Source organism: Pseudorca crassidens, chromosome 1, assembly GCF_039906515.1.
Source record: "Pseudorca crassidens isolate mPseCra1 chromosome 1, mPseCra1.hap1, whole genome shotgun sequence".
Taxonomy (NCBI): Eukaryota; Metazoa; Chordata; class Mammalia; order Artiodactyla; family Delphinidae; genus Pseudorca; species Pseudorca crassidens.
In genome coordinates, this window is record NC_090296.1 from 37,448,578 (window position 1) to 37,475,277 (window position 26,700).

At 57.3% G+C, this 26,700-nt stretch overlaps 2 protein-coding genes across 15 annotated transcripts in view; one reads left to right on the plus strand and one right to left on the minus strand.

Annotated features, from left to right (window-relative positions):
• SPTB (spectrin beta, erythrocytic) overlaps nt 1–10,281 on the plus strand; it is a 123,977-nt gene extending 113,696 nt beyond the window's left edge. For 2 of the 3 annotated variants that reach the window (XM_067733333.1, XM_067733342.1), the window contains exons 33-36: nt 4,020–4,282; nt 6,315–6,488; nt 6,743–6,785; nt 6,929–10,281. In XM_067733333.1, the coding sequence (XP_067589434.1) occupies nt 4,020–4,282; nt 6,315–6,488; nt 6,743–6,785; nt 6,929–7,096 (648 nt within the window). In that variant the 3' untranslated portion in view covers nt 7,097–10,281. The remainder of the gene's footprint in view (nt 1–4,019; nt 4,283–6,314; nt 6,489–6,742; nt 6,786–6,928) is intronic. The other variant, XM_067733351.1, reaches the window with a different exon arrangement.
• Nucleotides 10,282–11,823: 1,542 nt separating this feature from the next.
• The window catches only part of PLEKHG3 (pleckstrin homology and RhoGEF domain containing G3), a 44,739-nt gene continuing 29,862 nt past the window's right edge, over nt 11,824–26,700 (minus strand). For 4 of the 12 annotated variants that reach the window (XM_067733413.1, XM_067733454.1, XM_067733405.1 and 1 more), the window contains exons 3-19: nt 26,053–26,150; nt 24,803–24,872; nt 24,483–24,529; nt 24,225–24,375; nt 24,002–24,133; nt 23,596–23,778; nt 23,292–23,384; nt 22,945–23,031; nt 22,690–22,723; nt 22,252–22,344; nt 19,654–19,743; nt 19,163–19,201; nt 18,703–18,722; nt 17,932–18,249; nt 17,142–17,255; nt 13,640–15,032; nt 11,824–13,223 (exon numbers count right to left, since the gene is read on the minus strand). In XM_067733413.1, the coding sequence (XP_067589514.1) occupies nt 12,454–13,223; nt 13,640–15,032; nt 17,142–17,255; nt 17,932–18,249; nt 18,703–18,722; nt 19,163–19,201; nt 19,654–19,743; nt 22,252–22,344; nt 22,690–22,723; nt 22,945–23,031; nt 23,292–23,384; nt 23,596–23,778; nt 24,002–24,133; nt 24,225–24,375; nt 24,483–24,529; nt 24,803–24,872; nt 26,053–26,150 (3,732 nt within the window). In that variant the 3' untranslated portion in view covers nt 11,824–12,453. The remainder of the gene's footprint in view (nt 13,224–13,639; nt 15,033–17,141; nt 17,256–17,931; nt 18,250–18,702; nt 18,723–19,162; nt 19,202–19,653; nt 19,744–22,251; nt 22,345–22,689; nt 22,724–22,944; nt 23,032–23,291; nt 23,385–23,595; nt 23,779–24,001; nt 24,134–24,224; nt 24,376–24,482; nt 24,530–24,802; nt 24,873–26,052; nt 26,151–26,700) is intronic. The other 8 variants (XM_067733383.1, XM_067733402.1, XM_067733374.1 and 5 more) reach the window with 8 other exon arrangements.

The window sequence follows — 26,700 nt, forward strand, 5'->3', positions numbered from 1 at the left end:
CCCTACATACACACTCTAGGCTCAGTCCTTACTGTGAGGTAGGCAGGTAAGACCATTGCACGGCTAAAGTCAAAATCTCTGGGGTGCATCCTCTTGCCCTCGTTCTCACTTACCAGCATTTCCTTTAGAGAGAAGCTCGCTTGTGTTTCCTTGTTTGTTGATGTGTCTGGGTTCACTGAGCATCTTCTAGAATCTCCCAAAGACCCTGTGGTCGCACCCCTGGTTATTTTTCTCCCTGGAGCTGGAGTTAGTTGTCTGTGTGCTGTCCCCCTGCGCCACCTGCTGGCTTGGCCTGGAAGTACACCTTCAACACCTTTAGTCCAGGTAAGAAATGTACCCATGCTGCCCCTCTTCCCTTCATCTTCTTGAACCTCCTCTGGGGAAGAGACATCTGCCTGCTTCCCCCCACCCAAGTCAGTTTCCTAACAAGGCAGGACCCTAAAATGTCAAGCTTACAAGACTCTGCAAATACTCTGATGTGGCCATCCCCAGCCCATCAGGGGCTCAGGCCTCTCTCCCTGTTTGACTACAATCCTGTGGGATCCTAAAAGGCTCTCCTATCTGTGCCCTTTCCTCCCCTGATGTTCCCACCAGCATCCAGTGCTGCCTGTCCCCTACCCTCCTCTGACATCGTGATCCCAGCAGCCAGCGCACCCCCCCACCTGTCACCCAGACCTTCAAATCAGAGAACAGAAGCTCCATGCTTATTCCAGGCCCCATCCCTGGGCCATTCTCCCTCCTTCTGTTACACCCACTTATGGTCTAAACTCTCCAGCAGCCCCAACCTGACGCCCAGAGTTTCTTCCAAGTAGCTGGATCCTCTTTTTTTCAGTGTCCCCCAGCTCCTCTGAGTGATTGCTCTAGGCTGGGTTACCTCTCAGCAGAGTAGGTGTAATCTCTGCATCTTCCTGACGACCCAAGGGCTAAAGCAGCTGGCCTTCTGCCTTATATCACGGAGGATCATCTTAGCTATCCAGGGCCTTTTGGCAGAACCTACCTGTCCCTACAGCCAACGAGTAGCCAGCATCCCCTTCTGGTGCTCTGCTGTCCACAGATCTCTCTGCCTGTCGGGCAAGGCACAATCTCTATCAGAGCATGGTATGGTTCCAGGGGCAGCAGAACTGCCCCTCAACCCCCAGCTCTCTTAGAAGATGGTGCAAAGCATATTCACCCCTGGGGCCTATAAAAGGAGGGCCCAAACCACGCCCCCATCTTTCTCCTGTGTGTCCCTTCCCCTAACCCAGGAGAGAGAGAAGCCCTGCCAGCCCTGGGCCTGGGAGGAGCAGCTGCCACCAGACCCCTCCACCTCCCACCCTCATTCTCGACTCCTTCTCCTCAGGCCTTGGCCTTCAGGGGAGAGGGGAGAGGGGAGAGGGTGTGTTTTAAATTTTCTCCACATGAACAGTCAAGAGAACAGAAGAAATCTTTGCATACATTGGAAAACCCCCATTTCCCAAAGCCCACCCATGACCTGGCCATTTAACTTTTGGTCACACTGGCCGTGGCCTCTGACTGGCCCTGCCAGGGAACATAGGTCAGGCATCCATTAGGAAGAAACAGAAGAAAGGTGAGATTAAATTGGGAGGCAGTCCTGGAAAAATCATCTCTATTTTCAGAGGAGAGTTCCCGAAAGGAAGGAGCATGGAAATGAAAAGTATAGGAAGAAAATATGGACACACAGGGCTCTAGTAAAACCAGTCCCAGGAGGGAAGAGGCTGGGTGAGAGGGGTGAACATGGTTGTGAGGGTCTGCTGGGTTTTCCTCCCAGCATCTGCCACACATCTTCCCCGAGGCCCCCAGAGCAGGTGTGGGGAGGGCCTGGCCCATCACCAGGAGGAACAGCACAGCCAGCTGGAGAGAGAGAGGATGAAAGGCTTCACTACCTCCCCAACAGTTATGCCCAAGTCAGAGGGTTGGCCTGACTGGGTCCATAGAAGGACCCCAAACGCAGGCTCCCAAATCCAACCCTGCCACTCCTGCCCTTCCTCCCTGCTGGAGGAGGATCCAGGCAGGGCTTTACAGCCTTCAGATCCTTGTGGTCAATTCTGGCTCATTGCTGACACTCAAAGACATAAATACTGCCAGATGCATAAAGATGGGCATGGCCCAGCCACAACTCAAGGGATTCTAAGACAGGAAAAGATGAGAGCCCTACAGATGTGGTAAAAACTCAGGCCTGTCCAATTGTGGAGTGCATGCTCTTAATTGCCTCTGGTATCTATTAGCTGTGTGACCTTGGGGAAGTCATTTAACCTCTCTGAGTACTGGTTTTCTCCTAGATTGAAGGTGTTAGACTAGGGTAGCGTTTTCAAACTTTTCCAGCCATATTATCCTTTCTTTTGGGGTTCTTAGGGAACACCAACCTGTTTATTGAACAGCCCTTATTTGATGGGATACAGCCACGACCAGCTTTACCTTTCTTCCAACCACTGCCTTCAGACATCTCCGTTGAGCCTCCGCTTCCCATTCCTTAGTGCCAGCTCAGGCAGACCTTGGTCACTTTTAGCTGTTAAAAAGTCTAACCAGTCTGTTTCAGTTTGAAGCTTCAATCTGATGTCCAGTATGGTGCCCATATCTCTCATTCTCCATTTCTCTATTTTGGCTTCGACCCAAGGTCTGAAGGACCCACGATGGGGAGCACAGGGTCTGCTGTTTCCTGGCTCCTCCCCAACACTCCCCTGGGTCTCCATCTTCAGCTGGGACAGGGAGTAGAAAAGGGGGCAGTGTCTCTTTACTGCCTGGGTTGGCTCTGGTCCTCTTGGGCTGTCAGTGCCCTTGGTCCTTCAGGTGTCCAAATACTACCTGCTTGGGACCTACAAGACCCTTCCCACCTGGTGCTGTAAGGTCTCTAGCAGTCAGGCCTTTGAGACAGGGTTCTGGCCAGATGTCTCAAGCTAGGGTGCCCTTCCTTGATGCTGGGCACATAGGAGACCCACCCATTCTTGCCCCAGCCGGCATTCTTGTGCTGCACTCGGAGGCTGGCTGCCCCTTGCTGCCGCAATCTGTCCTGCCCTCTCTCCTGGTACAGTGGCACAAAGGCCTCTGCATAAGGGTGTACCCAGCTGGGGAATAAGAGGTCTGCTTCCCTTTCTCACGGGCACCTGACATACCAGCACGCGGCTCCACTGGAGGCCCCTCACTTGGCTTGGGCAGGGGCTGGGAGGATCCTGTCCTCTACGGGGAGGAGCAGGGAGGTAAAAGCCGCAGACTTTCCCTGGAGCAGTGACTCCTTAGGTGGTGATTCTCTACCCCTGCAGCACATTCGAGTGCATGAAAAGCTGATTAAGAAATTCCAGTGTGCTGACCCCACTCCAGGCTAGTTAACTCAGCATCCTGAGGATGGGTCCCGGCATCCTTTGTTAACGCTCCCGAGGTGATTGTAAAAGGCAGCCAGGGTTAGGAGCCACTGCCCTACTCCAACAAATCCCCACCAAATGACAGAGGCAGGACCTGGGGAGCAGGTCACGGCCCTGCACCATGACCCGGGAAGGTCTGGGTCTCCCTTTAGAAAGTGGTGGCAGAGGCTTAGGGCCTGGTGCCCTTAGCTTTGGGGTTTTAGACACAAGTGGAAAGTAACAGAAGGGTTCCCATACAACATCCTACCACAAATGTTCTTCTGTCCTGTCTTAGCAGCAGAACCCTTTCTTCATTTGAAGTCTTGCCAGAGCCCCACGGATGACTCAGTAGGAGCTGGAGTATCTGTCTGAAGCAGGGGTGGGCCCTGGAGGCGGGCAGCATTGGAAACCCCCGGATGAGCCCCTTCAGCTCACTCTAAGAATCTTCTGTTCCTATGTTAGATTGGAGAGGGGGAGAGTGAGAATGGAGCCAGAGACATGGGCACAGGCTAGGGAAGCAGGCCAGGTGGAAACCCACAGCAGGTTGAGGGAGGGCCAGGAAGGGCACAGGAGAGAGGAACCAGACTCAGGTGGGGCCTGCTGACCTCCCAGTTCTGCCGAGAGTAGCCACCCCTGGCTCTGAACCCCCAGCAAGGTGTGCTCCTCCCATATGCCCCTGAGCAGGGGGAAGAAGAGAGGCAGTGGCCCCAGGACCTGCAGCCGCCACTGCCGCCAGGGCCACACAAGGAAGGGCAGGAGGAGAAACCCAGCACGGATGAGAGGCCCACCACAGAGCCCCTCTTTAAGGTCCTGGACACGCCTCTGAGCGAGGGTGAAGAGCCTACAACGCTGCCGGCCCAGGTGGACCACGGGCACAGCGTGCAGATGGAGGGCTACTTGGGCCGCAAGCACGACCTGGAGGGGCCCAACAAGAAGGCGTCCAACAGGTGTGTGGGGGAGGGCCGTGGGGTAGGAGGGGTGGGCAGCTCCCAGGGACTCTGAGAGCAACATGGCTATGCTTGTGGGCGAGGGTACCCTCTGCCTCTAGTCTGAGAGCTCCTGGGCATTCTCTGGGACAGCCTGGGGGCTGTTTGGCATGATGGGAAAAGCCTGTCTTCCGTTGTGGTCCTGAGTTCAAATCCTATGACCTGGTACTAGTTGCTCAGCCTCTCACTTGTAAAATGGGGATGACGGGGGCAGCCTGCCTCTTCAGTGCAGATGCCATGCCTGGCGCAGAGCAGGAACTCGGTGAACGCTACCTGTTATTATCCCAGGGCGGGGTAACAGGTAGGCCTTAGCACTAACAACACATCCTTGACCAAGTCCCACTTTTTACCCAATCTGGGCCCCAGTTTCCCCAGCTATAAAATAGGAGAGGAGAAAGAGTTGCTATGGTCCCTCCTAGCAACCATATGACTCTGAGGAATTCATTCAGAGGCTGTGTCGGTTCCTGACCCTGAGGCAGTCATGTCCTTGGGTGTGGTCTACCCAGGGATGCCTAGACCCAAAGTCTCTGGAGGCTCCTGCCTTCAGGTAGCAGTCCAGGGTCCCAGAGAAACAAGGCAGCATCAAGAGGTTGAAGCCAGCCACATTCCCAGGGCCCACTGGCAGCATACAGAGAGAGCCTAGCCTGGGGGACATGCCAAAGTTAATTCAAATTCCAAAAATCAACTGGGGGGCCCAGCCAACCTGAAGAGGTATATTGCTTATATGCAAAGCCCGCAGGGAAAGGGAAACTAGCATTTATAAAGTACCTACTGTGTGCCAGGCATTATGTTAGGACTGATAATAGCTTCTCAAACCTCCTATGATATTGTGGTTTCCATTCTCCAGATGGAGAAACAGTCTCAGAGAGGTTAAATCATTTGTCCGTTTACTCCAAGACCAGCTCCTCCTTTGCAACTGCCTTACTTGGGCTACAAGCTCAGAGAAGGTGGTGAGGGCCAGAGGAAAGATCCCTGAGGTGGTGTCAGAAATCTGGGCTTTGTGGAATGGCTCTGCAGCCAGCTTTGTACAGGTCAGGTTCTCTCTTTGACCTTCCAGTCCTTCCTCCCTACGTGCCCTGCTAGTTCTCCACTTTTCTGCCCTCAAAAGGGAGGGAGGAGGAAAGGAGGAAGAGGAGGAAGAAAAGCTTAATGTTTCTCAGTACTCATTACTGTGAAAGGGCAACATGTTCCCCATTTGTCAGGGAAGGAGCTCAGGTGAGCCCACACATGAGCCCATGAGCCTGCTGTTCTCACCAAACATTTCAGCTGAGATGAGCCTTGATTTACACCAATACATTTCTTTAAAAAGTGCTAGTACAGTATACCAGGCATATATCATCAACAAAACAAAAATATCACTACCAGCAAAACAAAACCCTGCTCTGTTCACATTACAGTTCTGTAGTGAGACTCAAATATGCTGGTGGCTATGGAAATGCTTTGAAAAGTTGTTTATACTATTGGTCTTAGACTCAATAATTCTACTTCTCGAAATATATCTCAAGGTAAGATCAGAGTTACAGGCAAGGATGTTTATCATACTGCTATTTAAATCATGGATAAAATTTCCAGTATTAAAAGGTCCATCAATAAAGGGATTATTTATATATGTGATAGGATACCATATAACTATTCAAAATTATTTTCAAGAAATATTTGAGAATTCAAATATTTGAGGATGGGGAAATACTCATGATAGTGTTAAACTTAAAAGCAGGACATAAAATTGAATATACAGTATAATCCAATTTTAGCTATATATGTGAACAGAAAAAAGACTAGAAGGAAATACATCAAATGTTAACAATAGTTAACTTTTGGTAGGGGAATTACGTGCAGATGATTTTTATTTGCAATTTTTTAAACAGTAAAATGTATTACTATTGATCAGGGTAAAATTGGTATAATTCAGAAAAATGGTAAAGCTATGGGAACTGATTATAGAGATGCTGTATCAGGACCGTAGGTGACCTGCCTCTCTGTACCCTCACAGGTCCTGGAACAACCTGTACTGTGTGCTCAGGAATAGCGAGCTGACTTTCTACAAGGATGCCAAGAACCTGGCCCTGGGGATGCCCTACCATGGGGAGGAGCCCCTGGCCCTGAGACATGCCATCTGTGAGATTGCTGCCAGCTACAAGAAGAAGAAGCACGTCTTCAAGCTGAGGTGAGGCCCCGCCTGTCCACTACCCCTTCCCTGGTTTGGCATAAGTGGCTGGACAGGGGCCCACTCTTTGGGACCAGCTTCAGACCTGAGCTGCCCTTCAGGGATTTTTCAAATCAGAGAGGCTGGTGGTCCTGATTTTTGCCTCTCTCAGAAGGTGCTGTGCTGCCTGACAGGGTTCTGGTCATGGGAAAGCTCAGGGGGGCTGGGGGATCAGATACAGAGGTGGCCACGCAGGAAACCCTCTGTCCTCCTAGGCTGAGCAATGGCAGCGAGTGGCTTTTCCACGGCAAGGATGAGGTAAGTGCAGGGCTGCCTAGCCCAGACCCCCACCAACAAAGGGGCAGGTGGAAGGGACGCATGCCACTTGACCTGCTCACTCAGGAGGGGTTGTCCTAGAGACACCCCGTCCTTTGCGGGGCCCTGACCCTCCTGCCCTGTAGGAGGAGATGCTGTCCTGGCTGCAGGGCGTGAGCACCGCCATCAACGAGTCCCAGAGCATCCGTGTCAAGGCACAGAGCCTGCCCCTACCCTCCATCACCGGCCCCGACGCCAGCCTCGGCAAGAAAGACAAGGAGAAGAGATTCAGCTTCTTCCCCAAAAAGAAGTAGCCTCTCGGGCACCCCGCGGGTGAAGCCAGTGCGTCGGGACTAGCGACGAGCGGGGACGAGCGCTTCCCTCCTCGGCCGGGTCTTCCTGCTGCCCACGGCCTGGCCGCCGCTGCCTGCCGCCTGCCTGCCCCGAGTCGCCGGCCGGGCCCCAGGCCCCGGGCCCCGCCGCACTGCAATAGCTGCCTTCGCGCCACCGCCCGGCCCGGCCCGGCCCGGCCCGGCCCACGCCTGCCTCCGCGCCCTCTGCCCGCAGCCCCGGCGCCCCGCACACGGCGAGCGCGGGCTCCAGGGACGGAGCTCCCAGCTCCTCCGGCCCTCGGGGACTCCGGGGCTGGGGTCAGGAGACGGTTTTCGAGGCCCACGCCCTCCTCTCCCCGCCCCCCTCCCGGGCTGAGGGGCGCCAGCCCGTCCCCCCCCTCAAACATAAGCTGGAGAAGAAGGCTGATGGGGTTCCTCAGACGCTGCCCACTCCCAAAGCAAGTCTGGCTTGGGGTCACCTCCTGCTAAGTCGCAGCCAGGGAAAGGGAAAGGGAAGAGGACCCCGGAAATGCCCGACCTGCCCCTGAGGGGCGTGAGGAAGGAGGCTTCAGGTAGCTCTGGGCCAGGGGGCTACTGGGGACTGACGGGACACGACGGCCTCCTCCCCGCTGGGCTTCCTCAGAACGGGGACTCTCACCTCAGGGGCCACCGCATCCCCTCCTCGCTCCTCCTCCCACCGAAAGTGGGGGGCACCCTGCAAGATCGATGGGTCCTAAGTGCAAAGGGGCTCCCGCGGCCTCCAGCACCCCTTGCTGCCACCCCCGATGGTGGCAGGGAGGACCAGGAAGCTCTCAAGCCAGCCCTCTTTTAAAACTACAGTTGCCGTTTAGGGCTCAGCCCAGAAGGAGGTAGATAGGTCTCCACACTGCCTAAGGCGCTGCCTCTCCACCCTGGGGTCCTCCTGCACTCCCAGCAGCATCCCGCTCGGACCCAGGGCCCTTACGGGAGACAGCACAGGGCCCCAGGCACAGGATGGACACCGCAATGCCTGGAGTAGAGTATCCCAAAGCCAAATTCCCCATGTGTTCCGTCTGCAGCTGGCACCACCTGAGCGTGCTGGCTGGACCGACAGCAAATTTCATGACCCGTCACCCCGGGGTGGCAAATGTGGCCACACCTGGGTATTTATTACGACCCACGTTAACAACCCCAGATGGCTGGACAAATGCTGGGGCCAAAGCCATTAAGGTGTGGCGGGCACCCTTGCTTAGCTCCTCTGGAAGGTCCTGGCCTTGAGTCAGGGGGCCACGTGGGTATCTACCCCACAATCCCAAGCACAGCCTAAAGGGGCCCTGCAACCTCTATCCCCAGGGATAGCTTTCCCTGTGCTGCTGAGGTCAGACTTCCAGACGGAAGAGACCACTAGTTCCATAGGGATTTTTCTCCGCCACTCTCTGAAAGCAATACAGCTCCAGCCCAGCATCTTAACTGGGGTTAGGTCCAAAAGAGGGGTTAAGTTGCAGGCAGCAGGCATCTCCCCTGGGTAGACCAGAAAGGTCCCTGGGGCCAGCAGTTGCTGTTTCCATCACCTTCCCCATGGGAAGGAGCCTTAGACACACTGAGATGATCCCCCGGAAGCGGGTGAAGCTCAGGCAGAAATCACAGGCATAGGCATCCGGAGTCACGAGGCCTTCCCAGGAGCCCTTAGTGCCCGAGACCAATACCACCATGTCAAGGGAAGGCGATGTCAGCAGACGAGAACCACAGGAGGGACGTTCTCTGCTGGAGCCTGACAGGTGGTCCCACCTCTGGAGCCAGGGTCTTCATTGGCCTCTATGCACCTAACCCTATGGCCCTCTGTGCATCCACAGGGGACCTAATCTATACCACCCACCAGCCTCCTTCGATACCTAGGGAAACCAAGGCAGGAGGCAGTGAGGTGATGACACTCACCTGGCAATAAAGAAGGCCTCTGGTGCATCTGAGGGCATGTCCTGCTCCAGGGCAGATAGCGGCAAGAGTCTCCCTCAACTGTTCCCATGGGCCAGTCTTCAGGGCGCCAAGAGACGAGGGGCCACCCTCTCCCCTCCACGTGTGCCAAAGCAGCACCTGAAGTGAAGAATTTCAGCAAGCAACTCCACAGTCCCAAGAATGAAAGGGCCTCGAGGAAAAGCTAGGATTTCACCACCCCTGGGCCCCCAGACTGGGCAAGGGCAGCAGCCGGCTGCACGTGACCCACCATCTACTGCCAGCTCCCCACGCATCCCTCCCCCACATCACACAGGCCCCGAGACATGCAACTCACCGGACTGAGACTGCAGGGGCCCAGCTCTGGGACTCTGTGCCACATGGGGGGCTAAGCTCCTGGTGCCCTGGCAAGGTTTCTTTTTTCCCTCCTTACATTTTCTATTTTGTAGTTCTTTTTTTTTTTTGCGGTACGCGGGCCTCTCACCGTTGTGGCCTCTCCCGTTGCGGAGCACAGGCTCCAGACGCGCAGGCTCAGCGGCCATGGCTCACGGGCCCAGCCGCTCCGCGGCATGTGGGATCTTCCCGGACCGGGGCACGAACCCGTGTCCCCTGCATCGGCAGGCGGACTCTCAACCACTGCGCCACCAGGGAAGCCCTGTAGTTCTTTTCTTTAACAGTATCCCCAAACAGCTCTAGTCTACACCAGCAAACCAGGATTCCTCCCCAGGGCAGTTTAGAGGAAGCTCCTTCTGGGCATGGTCAGGTGGTCCTCCTTCCCTCTCTCCTTCCCCTTTGTCCCCTGGCCTCGACTGACTGTGGCTGAGGGAGGTAAGGAGGGTCCTCGAGCTTCCTCCCCTCCACTAGCACCCATAACAGGAGGTCTGGGGTGGGGGCGGGGGGGGGAGGGCTTGGCTTCCCCACCACCCCACTCCTTCTTCCTGCCTATCGGAGAGCAAAGAGAGTCCCCGAGGCTGGCCCTGGATCGCCCTCCTCCCTTCAGTAGGAGGGGGCAGAGATCCAGAGGACCCCATGGCTCGGTCCCTTGGACAAGTAAGCTCAGGGAGGATGCAAGGGAGGAGGTGGCTGCAGAGGACTGCCACCCTGCTGGGCACAGACCATGCAATCTGGGGCTGGCCCTGGGGCCGGCTGGGCCTTATCCTCCACCTGCTCAAATGTGCTTCCACCAACCAGAGAAAACCCATTTACTAGTTTTTCTAATAAATCAATAATGCTCCGTATTTCCGTTTCTTATTTGACTCACCTATTTCCCTTTGAACTGGACCAAAGGGGGCTGGTGGATTGAGCAAGGCAGAATCTGTGAACACAGGACCGCCGTGGAGACAAGAGGCACAGCCAGACCCTGGCCCGTCCTTGGAGTCTTATGGGAACAACTCTGCTGGCACCTAGGTTCTGTGCTTCACTTGAGACCCTGAGAAAAGCTCGCTTATTCATGCATTCAACCATCTTGAGGGCCTGCTGCAGGCCTTTCCCCATGGAGCTCAGGACAGAGGTCTGAAAATCAGAATCCACACACCTGGGGTTCATCTCCGGAGGCACAGTTTCAATTGGTCTGGGTGGGTGAAACCTAGACATCAGCATTTTTCAAAAAGTTCCCTCCCCTGATGATTCCAGTGGGCAGCCAGTAAGAACCACTGAGCTGGTCCAGGATTCCCAGGTATAACCTAGAGGGCTGTGTAAGGATCACCTGGGGAAGGTGCTGACGACTACTCCACAGGCCTCACCTCCTGAAGAGTGTGAGTCAGAGGGTTTGAGAAGCACCAACTCATCCATCTTGTTTAATTTACAGAGGAGGAAAGAGCATGAGTTGAGGTGACCCGGCTAGTTAAACGCAGGGCTGGATCTCCTGACTCTCACTCTAGTGTGTGGCTACTCACCACAGTCAGAGACTTGTCTAGTAGAAGCAGCTCTCTCAGCGGCTGTGCAAGTACCCACAGACCATTGTGACCAGCTGGCAGGACATGGGCCAGCCCTGCTCTGCTTCTGCTCAGGAAAGGCCTCCACTTGCCTCTGATATTCCCTTGACCTCATCAGACTCAGCAGACCCATCTTCAGGCTGAGTCCGTCCTCCTAGGTCAGAAGACCTGCAAGACAGCTCTACCACCTGGCCCTGCGGCCCCACTCCTCCCAGGCCCCAGCCAGAAGAAACAGGGCGAAACAAGGCTGGTCAACCAAGGGAAAAAAAGGCAGAAAACCCAGTCAGAAGTAGGGGGCATACCTAAGCCTTTTGAATCAAAGACACTTTTGAGAATAAGATGAAGAATGAGGCTCCATTCCAGAAAAAATGCATCTGTACCCCTCACCCAATACTGCCAGCCACTTAAGATATTTCTAGGCTCCAAGTTGAGAATCCTTGCCCCCTAGGATGTCTCCTGGGAACTAGCAAGGGAGAGAAGAATAAAAGGCACCAGATGTGGAAATACCTGCCTGTTAGAAAAATGTTCCACCCCCACCCCACCCCTTTCAGTCCAACTTTGGCACCTGGGGAAAAGAGCTAAAGGCTGGCACGGTGCCCCCTGACCTTACCCCAGACAGGACGCCAGGCTGTGGGTAGACAGAAGCCCGTGGGAACAGAAGCAGCAGAACAAGTCCCCTCCCACACATCCTGTTGCCCCAGCCTCTCCCGCCAGCACCTGGGGCCTTGTGCTTGGTGAGCACCTGTGGAAGCAACACGCCCACGTCCCGCTTCCCCTGAGACAGGCCTGGGCACGATCGCCTCTCCCCAGCCCGGCCAGACACCAGTAAGGAGACCACTCAACAGGTTGGTTGGTCAGCAGTGGTTATTACACCATTGGCAAATAACAAAATGTGTGTACATTAGTGACAACCACGGGGCCAGCGAGACAACCCACAGAAGTACCTGAACAGAGTCCACGACATTCTTCCCAGGAGGGAAATCAACAACAGAACACACACTCACACCCACGCGCGCGAGCACACCGACATACCACAGGGTAGAAAGCAATAAATTATGGGCCTCGTTCCTGCCCGGATCCTAAGAAAAGGCACAGTTAAAGAACAAAGCCTCCCCAGGCCACACTCCTGTGTGTCCCCCGGGGGGGCCCTCAGTCTGGCAGCGGCCAGGCAACACTGGAGGCCTGAGCAGGGCTCGCTCTCCCTGGGAAGAGATGAGCTTAACCATCTGGCCTCTTACTAGAGAAGAACTATATACAAGGGAAGCGGCCACACTGGCCTCGGAGGGCAAAGGGGCTCGTGAGTCACTGGCGCGCCCACGGCAGGCGACAGGCCCTTGCCCGATGCCCCAGGGCACTCTCCCAGGGGCAGCCTTTCTGAGGGCCCCGGGTGAGCACGGTGAGCCCAGGCTGTGAGCGAGGATGCCACCGTTCTTCCCCGTCTCTCAACACAGCTGCTCCCTCCCCCAGGACTCAGCGTCAACCTGTGGAGTTCAAGGCCTGGAATTTCTCCCGCAGGCTCCTCACTCTGCCCTGCTGGCTTGGGTCCGCCAGGTCCCTGGGACCCTCTTCTTTAGGCCGATACTCTGCACACTCCTGGAACGCCGGGCCCTGCCCCGCCTGGGCTGCTGGTGAGCTCGGTCCCTGCCCGCTGGCTGCCTCCAGTCCCACGTTGGGGCCGGACAGGGGCCCCTTCTCCATGATGACCATCCGCCGGCTGTCCTCCAGTGTGAGGTCTGCGGTGACGTATAGGGCCTCCCCTCCGTCCGGCGCGCTTGGGGATGACCCCGCCAGAGGCTGAGGCTGGGCGACCCCTGGGCCTGCCGGAGCCCTCCTGGCGTTCAGGCTGCAGCAGCGGCCCACCTTCCCCGACAGGGCCGGCTGCGGCTGCATCATGTTCTCCGGCAGCGAGTGGCTCCGGTTGACGGGCAGGTTGCGCGGCCGGCTGCCCTTGGCCTGGAGCGCCTCGTCCTGGGAGGCATATTTGGAGCAGAGCTCTCGGACGTCGGGCCAGTTGAAAGTCTCGGTGTCCAAGGGGCTGAGGGGGCTTCGGGGGATGTGCCAGGCCCCAGGCGAGGTGGTCCTCGGGCTGGTGGCCGAGGAGCTGAAGGAGAAACGCCGCGGCGATACCTCCCTGGCAGAGCCGGACTTGGGCGGGCTGTGTTCCTGGGCCGTGGGCTGCTCGTGGTTGAAGAGAGACAGCACCGGTTTCCTCTTACCTGTGAGGAGACAGCGAGCCGCCTGAACCCCTGTGCAGGAGGGAGCAAGAGGACATGAGGGCTCTGGACTGACCTCAACTCCCCTTCCAGGCGAGGCTGGTTGCTGGGGGTTTGCGTGTGATGGGAGAGAAACCTCACTGACCATCCACGGCGCCCTCACCAAAGGGAAATGGGAAGAATGAAGAAAAGGGGGTGGGGTGGGATCAGGGGTCAAAGGAACAGACGAGAGCTTCTGCTCTCCTGGAAAACAGAGGCCCATGGCCACAGGCCCTCTGCTCCACAGGAGGAGCTTGGCCTTGAGCGTTAGACCCGCTCCAGGACTCGCCCCAGCCCTCTTTTTGGTAGAGGTCCTTTAGGGGGTCACTTTCCCAGAATCCAGCTGGCTCCTAAAAGGTGCTTCCATCCCAGGCTTGCAGGCAGGGCCCTCCGCCCCACCCCCTTCATACCTCTGCCAGCAGATGGTGCTCCAGCCTCCGGCTGCAGGTGGGGGGTGGTGGCAGCCACCTTTTCCCATGGCTGCGGTGGCCTGGCCGTCACCGACTTGCTCTTGATCCGGAGGCTGTACTGGCGAGCCAGCTGGTAGACCTTGCTCTTGACTCGCTCGCTCACGTGGCTGTCCATCACGTGGGAGAGCTGCAGGATGCGGGGGTGTAGCGGGGTCACCAGCTCCCCCTGGGTGCCGCTGCTCAGCTCCTTCACCAGCTCCTTCAGCTCCCGGGCCAGGTGGGCCGGGCTGGGGGGCTCAGTGGGGGAGGCACGGTCCGGCGAGGCAGCAGCCGACTCCTCAGTGATGGCCCCCAGCTCACGCTCCTCCAGGATGAAGAGGGGCTCATGCAGGTCAAAGCTATTGGCCTGGCCTTGGCCTGGTCCCTTCCCAGGGCTGCCCTCAGGAGACTCCATTTCCTCCCAGATCTTCACAATTTCCGAAGACGGGCGGAACTCAGCATCTGTGATGGGAGCTGGGTCCCCAGCCCGAGCCTGGCCTGGTCCTGGGTAGTCAAAGAGGGCCCACGAGGCTGCCCGCGAACCCACCTGTCTCTTATGCCCCGGCGGAGCCACTGGCTCCGGGTCTGGCCTGGGAAGGCTGTTGATTCTGGAGACTGAGTTTCTCACCAATCCTTTGGGGATGAAGGAGAGGCTCTCCCGGCGCCGGACACTGAAGCCTGCGTCGTGGTGCTCTGCACTTTCATAGTAGCTCTTGATTTTGTCCAACAACAGCCGGTCTCGGGAAGAAAGCTTCGATTCCTTCGTGCAGGAAGGCCTGTCTGGCTCCGCTGGGCAGCCTGGGCTCTGGGTCTCTGTCCCGTTGACAGAAGGGTCACTCTCTGCGGCCACCCCCATACTGATGTCCGCTTCTGGAGGGAGCTGAGAGCCCAGGGGGTCTGTGGTGCTCCCTCGCCGGGCCAGGCCCTTCTCACTGTCCTCTAGGCTGACCACACTGCTGCTCCGGCTGGTCAGCCTCGGGGTCCCGAAGCCGCTGGCCTTGCCGTCCTCCAGCGCCAGGCTGCTCCGCCGAGAGAAGCTGCTGACGAACCGCTCGGCGATGACACTGGCCTGGTCCAGCACAGAGGGAGGCAGGAGGCTCTCGGGCTCGTGGGCGGCCCCCACCTCCTCCTCCTCGTCCTCACTGCTCAGGACCTTCGGGTCCTCGGTGCTGTCGGCCACCATGAAGTCCACCACATCACCCGGGGGGTCCAGTCCCAGCAGCAGCTGGTGGGTGTCAAGCTGCATTTCTAGGACTTCTGGAGCCTCTGTGTCTGAGGGCATCTCCTCGGTCCTGGGACCTTCCATGGCAGCAGACTCCTCCTGCTCTGTCCCAGACTCAGGGTCTGGCTCAACCTGGGAGAGCACAAAGAGCTCATATGAGCCAAAAACCTCCCTCATGTGACCCGGGGGGATGTGGGGACAGCACAGCCTGCTCAAAGCCTAGTGAGAGGGGCTGCGGTTTAGGACTGCAGGCCATCAGAATGAGCATGACTCAGGAGTGGGCAGCAGGTCCTTAGGGAGAGGATGTCCCTTAGTCACCCTGCAGCTGGGGTGCTGGGCCCACATTCTCAAACCCGAGAAAAATTCTAGGAACGCAGATGGGGTGACGCGGTGGCACCTCTCAGTGGCGGCCTGCCTGGAAAGCACACGGACACGGTGGGAACGTGCAGCGTGGGGCCAGAGCCACGGCACCAGGACTCCCCTGCCTGAGGGGAGGCGGCTCCCTGAAGCCCCAGTAGCTCCCCACATGGGGGTTGTTCCGGGTTGAAACCCAGGCCTAAACAACTTCCCTGAGGGGCCAGGGTCTCCCGTGTGGATCAGGATCCAGAGGGCAGTAGGACCACGTGCTGGAATCCTGTCAGAGGGTAAAGACGGGGATGTGGCTCCTGCCAGCCAGCCTCCGCCCCCGTGCAGGACTCTGCATGTGCGCAGCGGATGGCAAGGAAGGAAGCAAAGTTGGCAGCTCTCTCTTGATCACCTTGAAGGTCATCTGAATCATAAAACCAGCCAGTACAGGCAGCTTTCCAGAGGAATCTTTAAGGAGAACACAGGATAACACGCTATAGCCCGAGGAATCAGACCCGATTCCAATCGTTCTAGTCTAGAACCTGCACAGTGGGACCCAGGAGCCAGGCCTGTAATGTCCAACACAATGGCTGCCAGCCACACGTGACTCCTGAGCAACTGAAATGTAGCCGGTCCACGCTGCAAAAACCTCATACCAAAAAAGCGCAGCATACCTCATTAACAGCTTTTTAACACACTACATGTTGACATGATAGTAGTTTGGAAAAACTGGGTTAAATAATTCTTTAATGTGACTATTAGAATATTTAAAATTACCCATGAGGGGACTTCCCTGGTGGCGCAGTGGTTAGGAATCTGCCTGCCAATGCAGGGAACATGGGTTCCAGCCCTGGTCCAGGAAGATCCCACATGCTGCGGGGCAACTAAGCCCGTGGGCCACAACTACTGAGCCTGCGCTCTAGAGCCCGGGAGCCACAACTACTGAAGCCCGCGTACCTAGAGCCCGTGCTCTGCAACAAGAGAAGCCACCGCTATGAGAGGCCCACGCACCGCAACGAAGAGTAGCCCCTGCTCGCCACAACTAGAGAAAGCCCGCACGCAGCAACGAAGACCCAACGCAGCCAAAATAAATAAATAAATTTTTAAAATAAATAAATAATTTATAAATAAATAAAATTACACGAGGCTCACATTCTATTGTCACCGGACAGCACCATTCTGAACTCTTTTCCAATGTCACCCAGGCTTCTCAATGTCCTGGCTGTGAGGCCCACCCCGGCGTCTAAGCCTCATGAACTTTTCCTTGGAACTCTGCGAGAGCACAGGACTCCATTCCACATAACCCCCAGATAGCGTGGGGTGGCGGGAAAAAAGAGTGCAGGCTTCTGGGTCACAGACCCAAGTCTAATCTGAGCTCTGTCCCTTAGAAGCTGCGCAATGCCAGGCACGTCAGCCTAACCTGAGTCTTGTTCTCCCCGGTAGAGCTGGCTCAGGAAACAGAAGGAAGAAACAAAACATCAGGCACGTAGGAGGTGCCCAGTAGATATCGACACCTTACTCCTTTGCCAGGTGGGACAGGCATGATTTAAGTGTCTGGCACACTAGCAGGGCAGAGCTTTATGCTCTATGCAAGGAGGCCTGGCCAAGGGGACCTATAATCTGGTCACTTCCAATAACTGTGCCCCTTGGCCAGAGACTGCATCTGCCCAAAGGAAGAGGCACCTTTTCTAATTCAGAGTAAGAGGCTGTCGGTCACCAAGCCGCATGCCCACAGGCCAGACAGGCTTCCTGAGGGCCCGAGAGTCCTAGGGAGTGGGATTCCCTGTCCCCGTGGGCCCAACGGGACAGCCCATGCCTGAAAGCCCCATCTGCAGAGCTGGAGATCTGGGCTCAGGCGCCTCTGCACTATCCCCCTCCCGCCTGCTGGCCCCTCACCTCCGGCAGGGAAGACACAGACTCAAAGCTCAGGCACTTCTCAGCGGTGGTTGGAGATCGGCTGCTGGGCCTTCGGCAGCTCTTGGGGTCTTCGGGCTCCCTGTGCCCCTTCCCCTGCAGCAAGCAGAGGGTAGTCGTCAGCTCCCAGGACAACGGGGAGCTGGTCCCTCCTGCATCCCAACCCTGGCAGCATCTCCTGAGCCCCAAAGGGGCTGGGCTGTGTTGGACCTGAGCCATTCCAGAGTCAGCCTGAACTGCCAGGTCTGGGGACTCAGAAATCCCTGCCAGGGGCTTCCCTGGTGGCGCAGTGGTTGGGAGTCTGCCTGCCGATGCAGGGGACACGGGTTCATGCCCCGGTCCGGGAAGATCCCACATGCCGCGGAGCAGCTGGGCCCGTGAGCCATGGCCGCGGAGCCTGCGCGTCCGGAGCCTGTGCTCCGCAACGGGAGAGGCCACAGCAGTGAGAGGCCTGCGTACCGCCAAAAAAAAAAAAGAAAAGAAATCCCTGCCAGGCATGCGGCTCCCTGTGTGCTGGCCTCTCCCCCTCCCCCCACCGCGCCCCATTAGTCATGCCCATTGAGTAGCATGCTGGTTAGCACCCAGTGCTGGAACAACGAATGCCAGGGGCTCACCAGGGCGTGACAGTGAGCAAGGTGTTAAGAAGTGCTGATGGCAGGAAGGAAGGAACAAGGACGGAGGGATGAGAAGGGCAGGGGAGGGGACTCTTGGATGGGCATGCGCGTGCCAGGGGGCATGCAAGGAGGAGGGGGAGATCGAAGAGACACCTCACCATAGCGCCCCGGGAGAAAAGTAAAGCGTTGGCCCGATAGTGCCAGCAGTGGAGGGCGGCCAGCAGGGAGCTGGCAAAGTCGGCTACCTGCTCCGCCACTGCCAGGCTCTCCTCCTCCTCCTCCTCCTCCTCGCCTGGGGGCTCTGGCCCAGCCCCCTGCTCGCGGCCTTCATGCCCTGCCAGGTCCTCCAGGGACACCTGAAAGGCCTGTTCTTCCTCCTCCTCCTCCTCCCGGGCAGCCCCTTCAGCCTCCGACTGCAGGCCCCGAGCACAGGGGGGCTGTTCAAAGTCCAGGAGCATGCCAACACTGCCCGCATGCTGTTCAGAGCACAAGGCCCCCTCGTGACAGGCCTCGGGGCAGCCCCCCTCCTCCTGCAGCAGCTGGGGCTGGGGAGGCTTCACAGAGAAAGCCACATCTAGACCCCCCCACCCCGGTCTCCACTAGGCTCCCACGTGAAGCAGGGGGTTCTCGAGGTGGGAAGCTGGGACTGGGGTCTGCTCAGGAACTCAGGATCCAGAGAGGCCTGCCTGCCCCAGGGAGAGGGCAAAATGAGAGGATCCCGGCCGGGCCGGCCACCACCAGGGTGCCACTCCAGGAAAAGGGTACAGAAGGGTCCCCTGGGCAAGGGCCACGGCTTATTCATCTCCGTGACCCTCATGACAGAGCCTGGCGCACAGTAGGTGCTCGACAGGTGTTTGTTGAGTGAAGGAAGATGATGGGGGCTGACCTGGGCTGTCCCCCAAGGCTGTCCCGTGTGCCCCTGGTCTTACCTTCATTCCTGCTGCTCTGGCTGCTCCGCCACCACCAGGTCCCGGCACAGCGGCGAGGGGGAGGGGGAGCGGAGATCAGTAACCCGGAGAAAGAGCCCCCTCACAGAGGCCTGAGGCCCAGAGCCCCCGAGCGAGAGCGCGTCAGGGGCTCTGCTCCCAGAACCTTCACCAGGTCTCCCGGGCTTTCAAAGGAATGACTGACAGACCGGGAGCCGGGGGTGCAGAATGGCACGGTCACTCGCTCCTGCTGTCACCCAAGGGCAGAGAGACAGGGTGCAAGGTGTGCAGGGGGAGCCCGGACAGCAAGGGGTGAGGCCCACTTCCAGGGCAGAACGAGGCAGAATCCCCTCTGAACTGTCCGCGACGCCCACAGCCTGCTGGTCGCCAGCTTCACCCTCTCACCCCTGCCCTAGAGCGCACCTTAAAGGGGGTGGTGCCTGTCCACCCCTCACTCACTCACCTTTCTCGCTGTGTTGCCTGAGCAGATGTCTGGATGGCTCTGGTGAGGAAAGCGAACGGGCAGTCAGAGCAGGCCTGAAGCAGCCCGGCCTGGCCCTGGTCCCACGCTCACAGCGCCACACACCCATCATCAGCTCAAAGTCCACTCCAGCGGGGCCCCCCACAGCCCGAGGGCCTGAAGGAGGCTGCCCTCGCGACCAGCCCACAGGGAGACAGGGCCCGGGCCACTGCCCCCACCCGCCTGGGGACTCTGCTGTGACCCACAGCCAAGAAGCAGCCCCGCCCCCATCCTTGCGTTAGCACACAGCCCGGGGCCCTCAGCTGCGGGGCCACAGCCCCCTGCTGCCCCCTTCAGAATGACGAGCCTCTCTTGAGGGCCCTGGCTCCACCGCGAGCCCCACCTTCCTTCCCTGCACGGAGCACATCCGCGCCTTAGCTACACCCAACGCCAAGCCCCTTCACAGCACCCCAGCCGGAAAGCAGAGGTCGCACCCGACTTTCTATGGCCCTTAAGGCCTGGCACCGTGAAGCCTCGCTGCCTGCTGGGGAGTGTTGCCCGGTTGTACAGGAGCTGACCAGGCTCTGAGGACAGAATACAAAACACATCCATTAGGCTGATGGTGTCAGCACCTCGCAACCCGCCTTTTCTGGGGACAGACCTGAGATAGGGAGGCATGTCTCAAGGAACCTGTCTACAGAACCTTGCCCTTAGCCCATATTGCCCTTGACGAACTGGCATTCAGTGGGAGGCCCACTATAAACTTGGAGCCACAAGGAAGGTCTACTGAGGTCTCTCAGCTGTTCCTGGATAGGAGAGCAAACTGAAGAACCTTTTTTCTAAATGTGCACGGGCACACACATACCTACACTCTGTCTGCATCAACGTAAGTAGATGTCCAATTGTTTTTAGAGTGAGAAATACAAGATGCTCTTCTCTTTCATTTTAAAACTTGTAATCAAGGATATTTAATAAGCGTACTGCCCTGGTGGCACAGTGGTTAAGAATCCGCCTGCCAATGTAGGGGACACGGGTTCGAGCCCTGGTCCGGGAAGATCTCACATGCCACGGAGCAACTAAGCCCGTGCGCCACAGCTACTGAGCCCACGTGCCTAGAGCCCGTGCTCTGCAACGAGAAGCCATGAAAAGCCCGCGCACCACAACGAAGAGTAGCCCCCGCTCGCCACAACTAGAGAAAGCCCGCGTGCAGCAACAAAGACCCAACACAGCCAATAAATAAATAAATAAATAAATAAATAAATAAAAGAATATTTAATAAGTGACAAATGATGACAACACCACCTTACTTATCCATATAGTGTACCTATCTGTCCATCCCAGCTCTCTGGAAGTAGGAAGCAGAAAAGGCCCAGAGGCAGTCAGAGTAGATGGCTGAGAGCAAGCCCTAAAGCACTTCCACTGGCCTGTATCCCCCCTCATCCACTCACTGGCCTGCTTTTACACACGCTTCTCGCACATTAAATCGATTAATTTCTAACAGAAGAGGGAAGAAGGAAGGGCTACTAAAGAAACGCATGCCAAGACTGATAAGGAGAACTCTTCAGTGTAAAGATGGACACAACACCTCAATGCCAGCTGTCTCTATGGCAACCCACAGCCCCGCCTCCCCCCAAGGCCCCAGAGAATGGAGCTGTTCACACGCCACAGAGATGCTGCTACACCGACTCCAGAAAGGGAAAAGTTTGACCGTGTGGGCCTCCTCTATTTTATAAGGCTCAAGCGTATGAAGCATGTTTTAGAAAGATGTCTGTTTCATAACGATTAAAACTAAAACATGAAAACAAACAAAACCCAACTCTTAGCGTTTACAGGCTAAAATCTCAGCCTTGTGGAAACCTGAGCTCTGAAGCGGATCATTTCCTGAGTGCCCTGCTTGCTGCAGTTTGGAAGCTGATGTTATGACAGGTAATGTTACTATTACCACCATCACCACAGTCCCTTACTGACTACCTCCACGTATCAGAAGCTTCCAGTTCAAAGCTATGGCGAGTTAAGGGGGAATGTTGGACAGAAGAATTATAGGAGAAGAAAGGAAAGGGGGGAATTCCCTGGCAGTCCAGGGGTTAGGACTCCGTGCTTTCACTGCCAAGGGCCTGGGTTTGATCCCTGGTTGGGGGACTAAGATCCCGCAAGCCCATTTGGGGCTTTTAACACACAGCACCGTAGCACTTCTGCAACCATGGCAAGTTTGCCTAGGGTTCGAGATCCATCAGCAACAATACCAAACAAAACAAAAACACAAAAGCTTTCCAAAGACCGCTCAGCTCCACCCTCCAGAAGACCAAAGCCCGTACAGCAATCCACACAGCTGCTCAGAGGACCCGTGAGCCATGCCAATCAAACCCAACTCACCGTGGGGATCCCAGTCAGGACACATCTCCCATCACTCCTGAATCTTCCTCTCTAGGGGTCTCTGAGATGGTCCTCACCCCAACTCCCACCTCATGTGTAAGTTTGACAAGTGCCTGGCCGAAGCCAAATCCATCCCTGGGCCTCGACTGAAGGCGAGGGTAAAAACCGAGGCAGAAAACACACACATGCACCACTACAAGAGCCGAGAATAAAAGCAAGGTTTTCTCGTTTCAACAGACGAGTCACTCCGATACCTCCAAGTACCCAGCAGCAAGCCGTCATGAAAGAAAACCCAGGAAAGCAGAACTTTTCCCTGAGACCCAAAGTAAATATTTCCTGTCTGGATTTGGTGCCACTTGAAATCTAACTCATTTTCCCCACGTCCTGCCTCTGCTCTGTTCCAGAACTGGGCTGGGGACCATCCATGACGTCTGAGCGTTACTCTGGCTGCCTCCCACTATCTAAGGTTTTGATCGCAGAGGAGCTAAGAAGGGGGGCCTTGGAAAAGGAGGGCTGTCCAGCCCTGGGTAGGCAGGGAGGGCCCAGAGGGGCCTGGTGGAAGGCAGGATGCTACAGACACACCCCATTTACCCTCCTTCCTGCCCTTTCCCAGGATTTCTGGAGGGTGAGAGCCAGCCCCAAATGCTGCTGCAGAAGGTTCCCCACATGGTCAAGGGTCTTGGAAAGAAGCCTCTCTGCCCGCACAGCCCCTGCCTTACCAGACTGCCGGCGCCCCTGATGCACATGGGTGGACGCCTCATCCTGGGAGGCCTTCTTCAGGCGCTCTGGGCTGTGGCGGTACCGATTGGGATCTGCACCCAAGAGAGACAACCAGGCCTTTGGGATACTATCACCCTTGGCGTGGACTCTGCCCATTCCTGACCACAACTCTGCTGCCCAGCCGACCTCCAGGGGCCACAAGACTCCAGAGCTCCCCCCTCTTCCATCTTCTGTCCTCTTCCATCCAGAAGCACGAGGCAGAGTCCCAGCCACCAGCAGCACTGAGCCCTAGTTTTGCAGTAGACCCCCAGTCCTGACAGAAGGAGCCTCCCCACCCTCCCTGCTCTCTGGAATGTAAGTATCAGGCAAAGCTTCCTCAGGTCTGACCTAGAGATGTGCACCGTTAGGGACAAGGCAGGCAGAAAGGGTACACTTACAATAGGAATCCATTTCCAGGATGGCTTCTTTGGCCTGGAAGGGAAAGGAAACCCACCTCGTTGCTACCTCGGTACGTGCCGTTTTCTCCCTCGGCCCAAAGACTCACTCTTGCTGCACCAAGGACCGTGGCATCCGCTGAACTGATCCCCGCTGTCCAGTGGGGCCAACGTCCAGAAGGTGAGGCCCCCGTGGACCCCGGAGCTGGTTCTAAGGGACCCTCTCCCTGCACCCCATCAGGAGCCCTGGGAACTCACCTTCTGGGGGATGGTGGTGTGGTGGTTCTCCAGGATGAGCCTCTTGATGTGGTGAGTCCAGCTCCGTTTCTCCTCCACAGTTTTGGCCTGGGAGGACCCGAGGGAGAGGGTGCGGGGGTTATCATGACAGGCCTGAAGCCATCCAGCGTGCGCTGGGCTTCTGCCGAGGAGGGCAGAGGCCAAAGAGGGCCTGTGCTGGGGGCTCTGTGAGGTTACCTTGACTCCTCAGCACAAGCCTGAGAGGTGCCCACAACGACCTCTCCCTTGCAGAGGAAGACTCTGAGGCTCGTGCCGCCGCGCGAGGGGGCGGGTTCTGTCCCCAGCCCGCGCCCCAGCCCGTCCCTCACCTGGATGTTGTACTGCTGCTTGCTGTGCTTGTAGTGTGTGACGGTGAAGCACGGGGATTCTCTGGTGCTCTCGATCAGCATCAGGGAGGAGCACTGGGGCAGAGGGAGAGGGCAGTCAAGCACGAGGCGGGGAGCTGACCTGGGGCCCCAGCCCCTCAAGACCATCTGGGGAGGCAGGGAGAGTAATCTTGAAGGGTGGAGCTGCGTCCACACCAACCCGGGGCCCAGTGAAGGCGACACGGAGTGGAGCCCGGCCGTTGGGACGGTGGGAAGGGGGCAGAGGAGATGGCGGTGGCCTCGTTACCGGGATGTGACCCTTGTAGACAAAGTGATCTCCCCGCTTCTTGGTGATGAGCAGTGCTTTGTCAAAGAGGAAAAAGGTCTTCTCGTTGCGCACACGGTGCACGCGGAATGTGCCCTCCAGGACGAGCTCCCCATAGGTGGTCAGGTCTGGCCCCTTCCAGTTGATGAGCAGAGACTGAATCTCCTGCAGCAGCGAATCCCCAACCCCCAGGGTCAGGGTGCTCGAGACCCTGCTGGGAACCACACAGGGCCCCAGGAGCCACCGCCTGGGTTCTGCAGAGACGTGCTGCACCAAGGGCTCCCCCCAGAGAAGCCCATCCTCACCGACACCACCCCTCAGCTCGCATTCCCTCTTCCAAACCCCGCCCCACCCCTGCCTGTCCCTCCAGCTACCGGCCCCAGAGCACCTGGAGCCGGACTGCGTGCTCATGTCTCCTCTTCATGTCGTTGATGTACCAGGCCACGCAAGTCATGGTGTCAATGGCATCCTCTACCACCTCAAAGCCGTCCTCTTCTTCATCAAAATGTTTGGCGATTTCCTGTGTGGGAGACAGGGGCTTAGGCAGCCCAGACTCAAGGGCCCTGCCCCTCCCTCAGGCCCCTGTGTACTCGGGAGGACCCTGGGGTTACCTGGAGTAGCAGGTGGTACTTGAGGATGCGCTGGACTGGCTTTAGGAGGTAGGAGCCCAAGGGCAGCGAGTGCTGCAGCAGCTCCTGCCGGTCCCGAAAAAACTTGGCCTGCTGCTTGTCCTGCATGCACTCGGTGAGGGCGGCCACTGAGCTGGGAGTGGAGGAAGGGGCCGTCACCAGGGGAAGGCCTGCGTGGCGAGGTGGGGCGCTCTGGACTCGCCAAAGGCTCTGCTTCCCCTCTCCACCCTCACTACTCACTTGGGGTAGTTGTTGCAATACTGGGTGTAGATATCAAACTCTTGGCTCTAAAGAAAGACCAAAATTAGTAATTTCAGGGAGACTCCCGTTTGACTATAAACCTGGGTGTATCAAACACATGCCCCTGGCCCCCAGAGCACACTCTCCCCGAGCATCTGCAGAGCCATCTCTGTGCCCATCTGTCTCGGACATGCCGTCCACCCAGCAGTCCCTGGCTCCACCCCAAAGGCCCTTCCTATCTGAGGCCGGGCACTCAGCCCTTCCCCTGGAGAGAGGCCCCCAGCAAGGCAGGATGGAGGCAAGGACCCCGCCCTTCTTACCCTTTCCACAAAGCAGCTGGCCACAGCCACTGGGTCACTATTGCAGCTGTCCAGGTCTCTGAGTAGCTGGCTGGGTAAGGGGAGAATGGTCATCAGACACCGGACCGCTCGCAGCCTCCAGTCACCACTACACCCCCTCCCCACCCTCCTGGTGCCCACACACACGCCAGCCCTGGTGTCAGCGAGCCCTGCCCGGGGCAGCCAACACAGAAAGTATCCAGCACCACTGCAAAGGTGGGGGACAAAAAAGAGCCATGCGTTCCACAAGCAGGAGAGGGAGAAGGGACACCAGTACCCACCTCGGGAGGGGACACAGCTCCTCTGCAGGCAGGGGTCAAACACACAAAAGCAGACATTAAAGGGGGAAGGAGAGAGGGGGAACTCGCAAAGAAACCAAGGCCCCCAGTTCAGAAGGATGAAGGAAAGGGGAGAGACAGGGTGAGTCTCCCAGCACTGCTTGTTCTTAAATGGGGGCTCTAGAGGAAACCCCAGTGCTCCCCCTGCCTTCCCCTCCTGTGCTCCTCTTTGCCCAACCCCCCCCACCCCCCGCCTAAGTCTCACCTCCGTCTGCCCTCCCAGCTTGACCAGCACGAAGTCCCTCTGCCCATCTTAAGGCGCCTGGGGTAAGGTTCCTCCTGTCCTATCAATACTGTCCCCACAAGTTCTGCTCCTCCGGACCAGTGCCCTCTCTCTGGGGAGTCTGGGGGCGCCGGGAGCCACTCATGTGTGATCTTCGTGGAGCCCCTCTGCCCTGAAGCAGCCCCTCGCCAGGCCTCGCTCGGACTCCCTCATCACGCTTTGCCTGGCTTGTGTGTTCCCCTAATGGGTCAGATCACCTCCAGGGAGCCCCGACTTCCCACGGAATCAGTGGGAAGGTGGAGGAGAAACGAAGAGATCTGCACTGGGGGACCAAGATGAGAGGGACAAAGGGGCCACGAAGGGACAGGGGAGAGGGCATCACGTGCAAGGTTCAGCAGTCCCCTGAGGGGCGCTGGCCCAGGCTGGACCCAACATGAACACGGCCTCAAATGAGCACATCAGCCCCAGGGCACACGGTCCCACAGGCCCCCTCTCCTGCAGGGAGCTAACTATACCACTGTACAGGGATGGACCACCCTTCCCCACCCTCAGAGATCAGACCCTGGCCCACGTGTCACAGCCCACGAGACCAGGGACATCCGGGGCTCCTCCCTAGGCCCTGAGATGGGCCTCACAGGCAGAACATGGTGCATGTCAGGCCCGCTCCATACCTGTTCAGTGCGTAGATGCTTTCTATGTTCCCAAAAAGGGCACTGACTTGCTCCGGGTTCAGCAGCCCAGGCGTGTCAATGATCTTCAAGAGGTAGTCCTGCGTGGAGTAAGGCGTCAGGGCCCAGCCTCCCAGGCACAATCCTGTCCCTTCCCGTCTTCCCTCTTCTCCCCCAGCCACACCTCATTTCTGTACTGCATGTTACAGCTAGGACACAATTTCACAGACATCACCTACTGTACTGGGTTGGATAATTCCCCCTCAAAATTAATATCCACTTGGAACCTCAGAATGTGGCCTTATTTGGAAATAGGGTCTTTGCAGATGTAACGATTAAGGACCGTGAGATGATACCATACTGGATTTAGGGTGGGCCCTAAATTCAGTGACTGGTGTCCTTATAAGAGAACACAGAGAGACACAGAGAAGGCCATGTGAAGACGGAGGTGGAAACGGGGGTGATACATCTGCAGGTCAAGGAACACCAAGGGTTGCCAGCAACCTCCGGGAGCTAGGAGAGCCCTGGGACGCACCCCCCCCCCCTCAGAGCTTCCGGAAGGAACCAACCCTGCCAGCATCTTGATTTTTGACTTCTGGCCTCATAAACCAGGACAGGATAAACTAATGCGCCTTAAGCCACAGTTTGTGG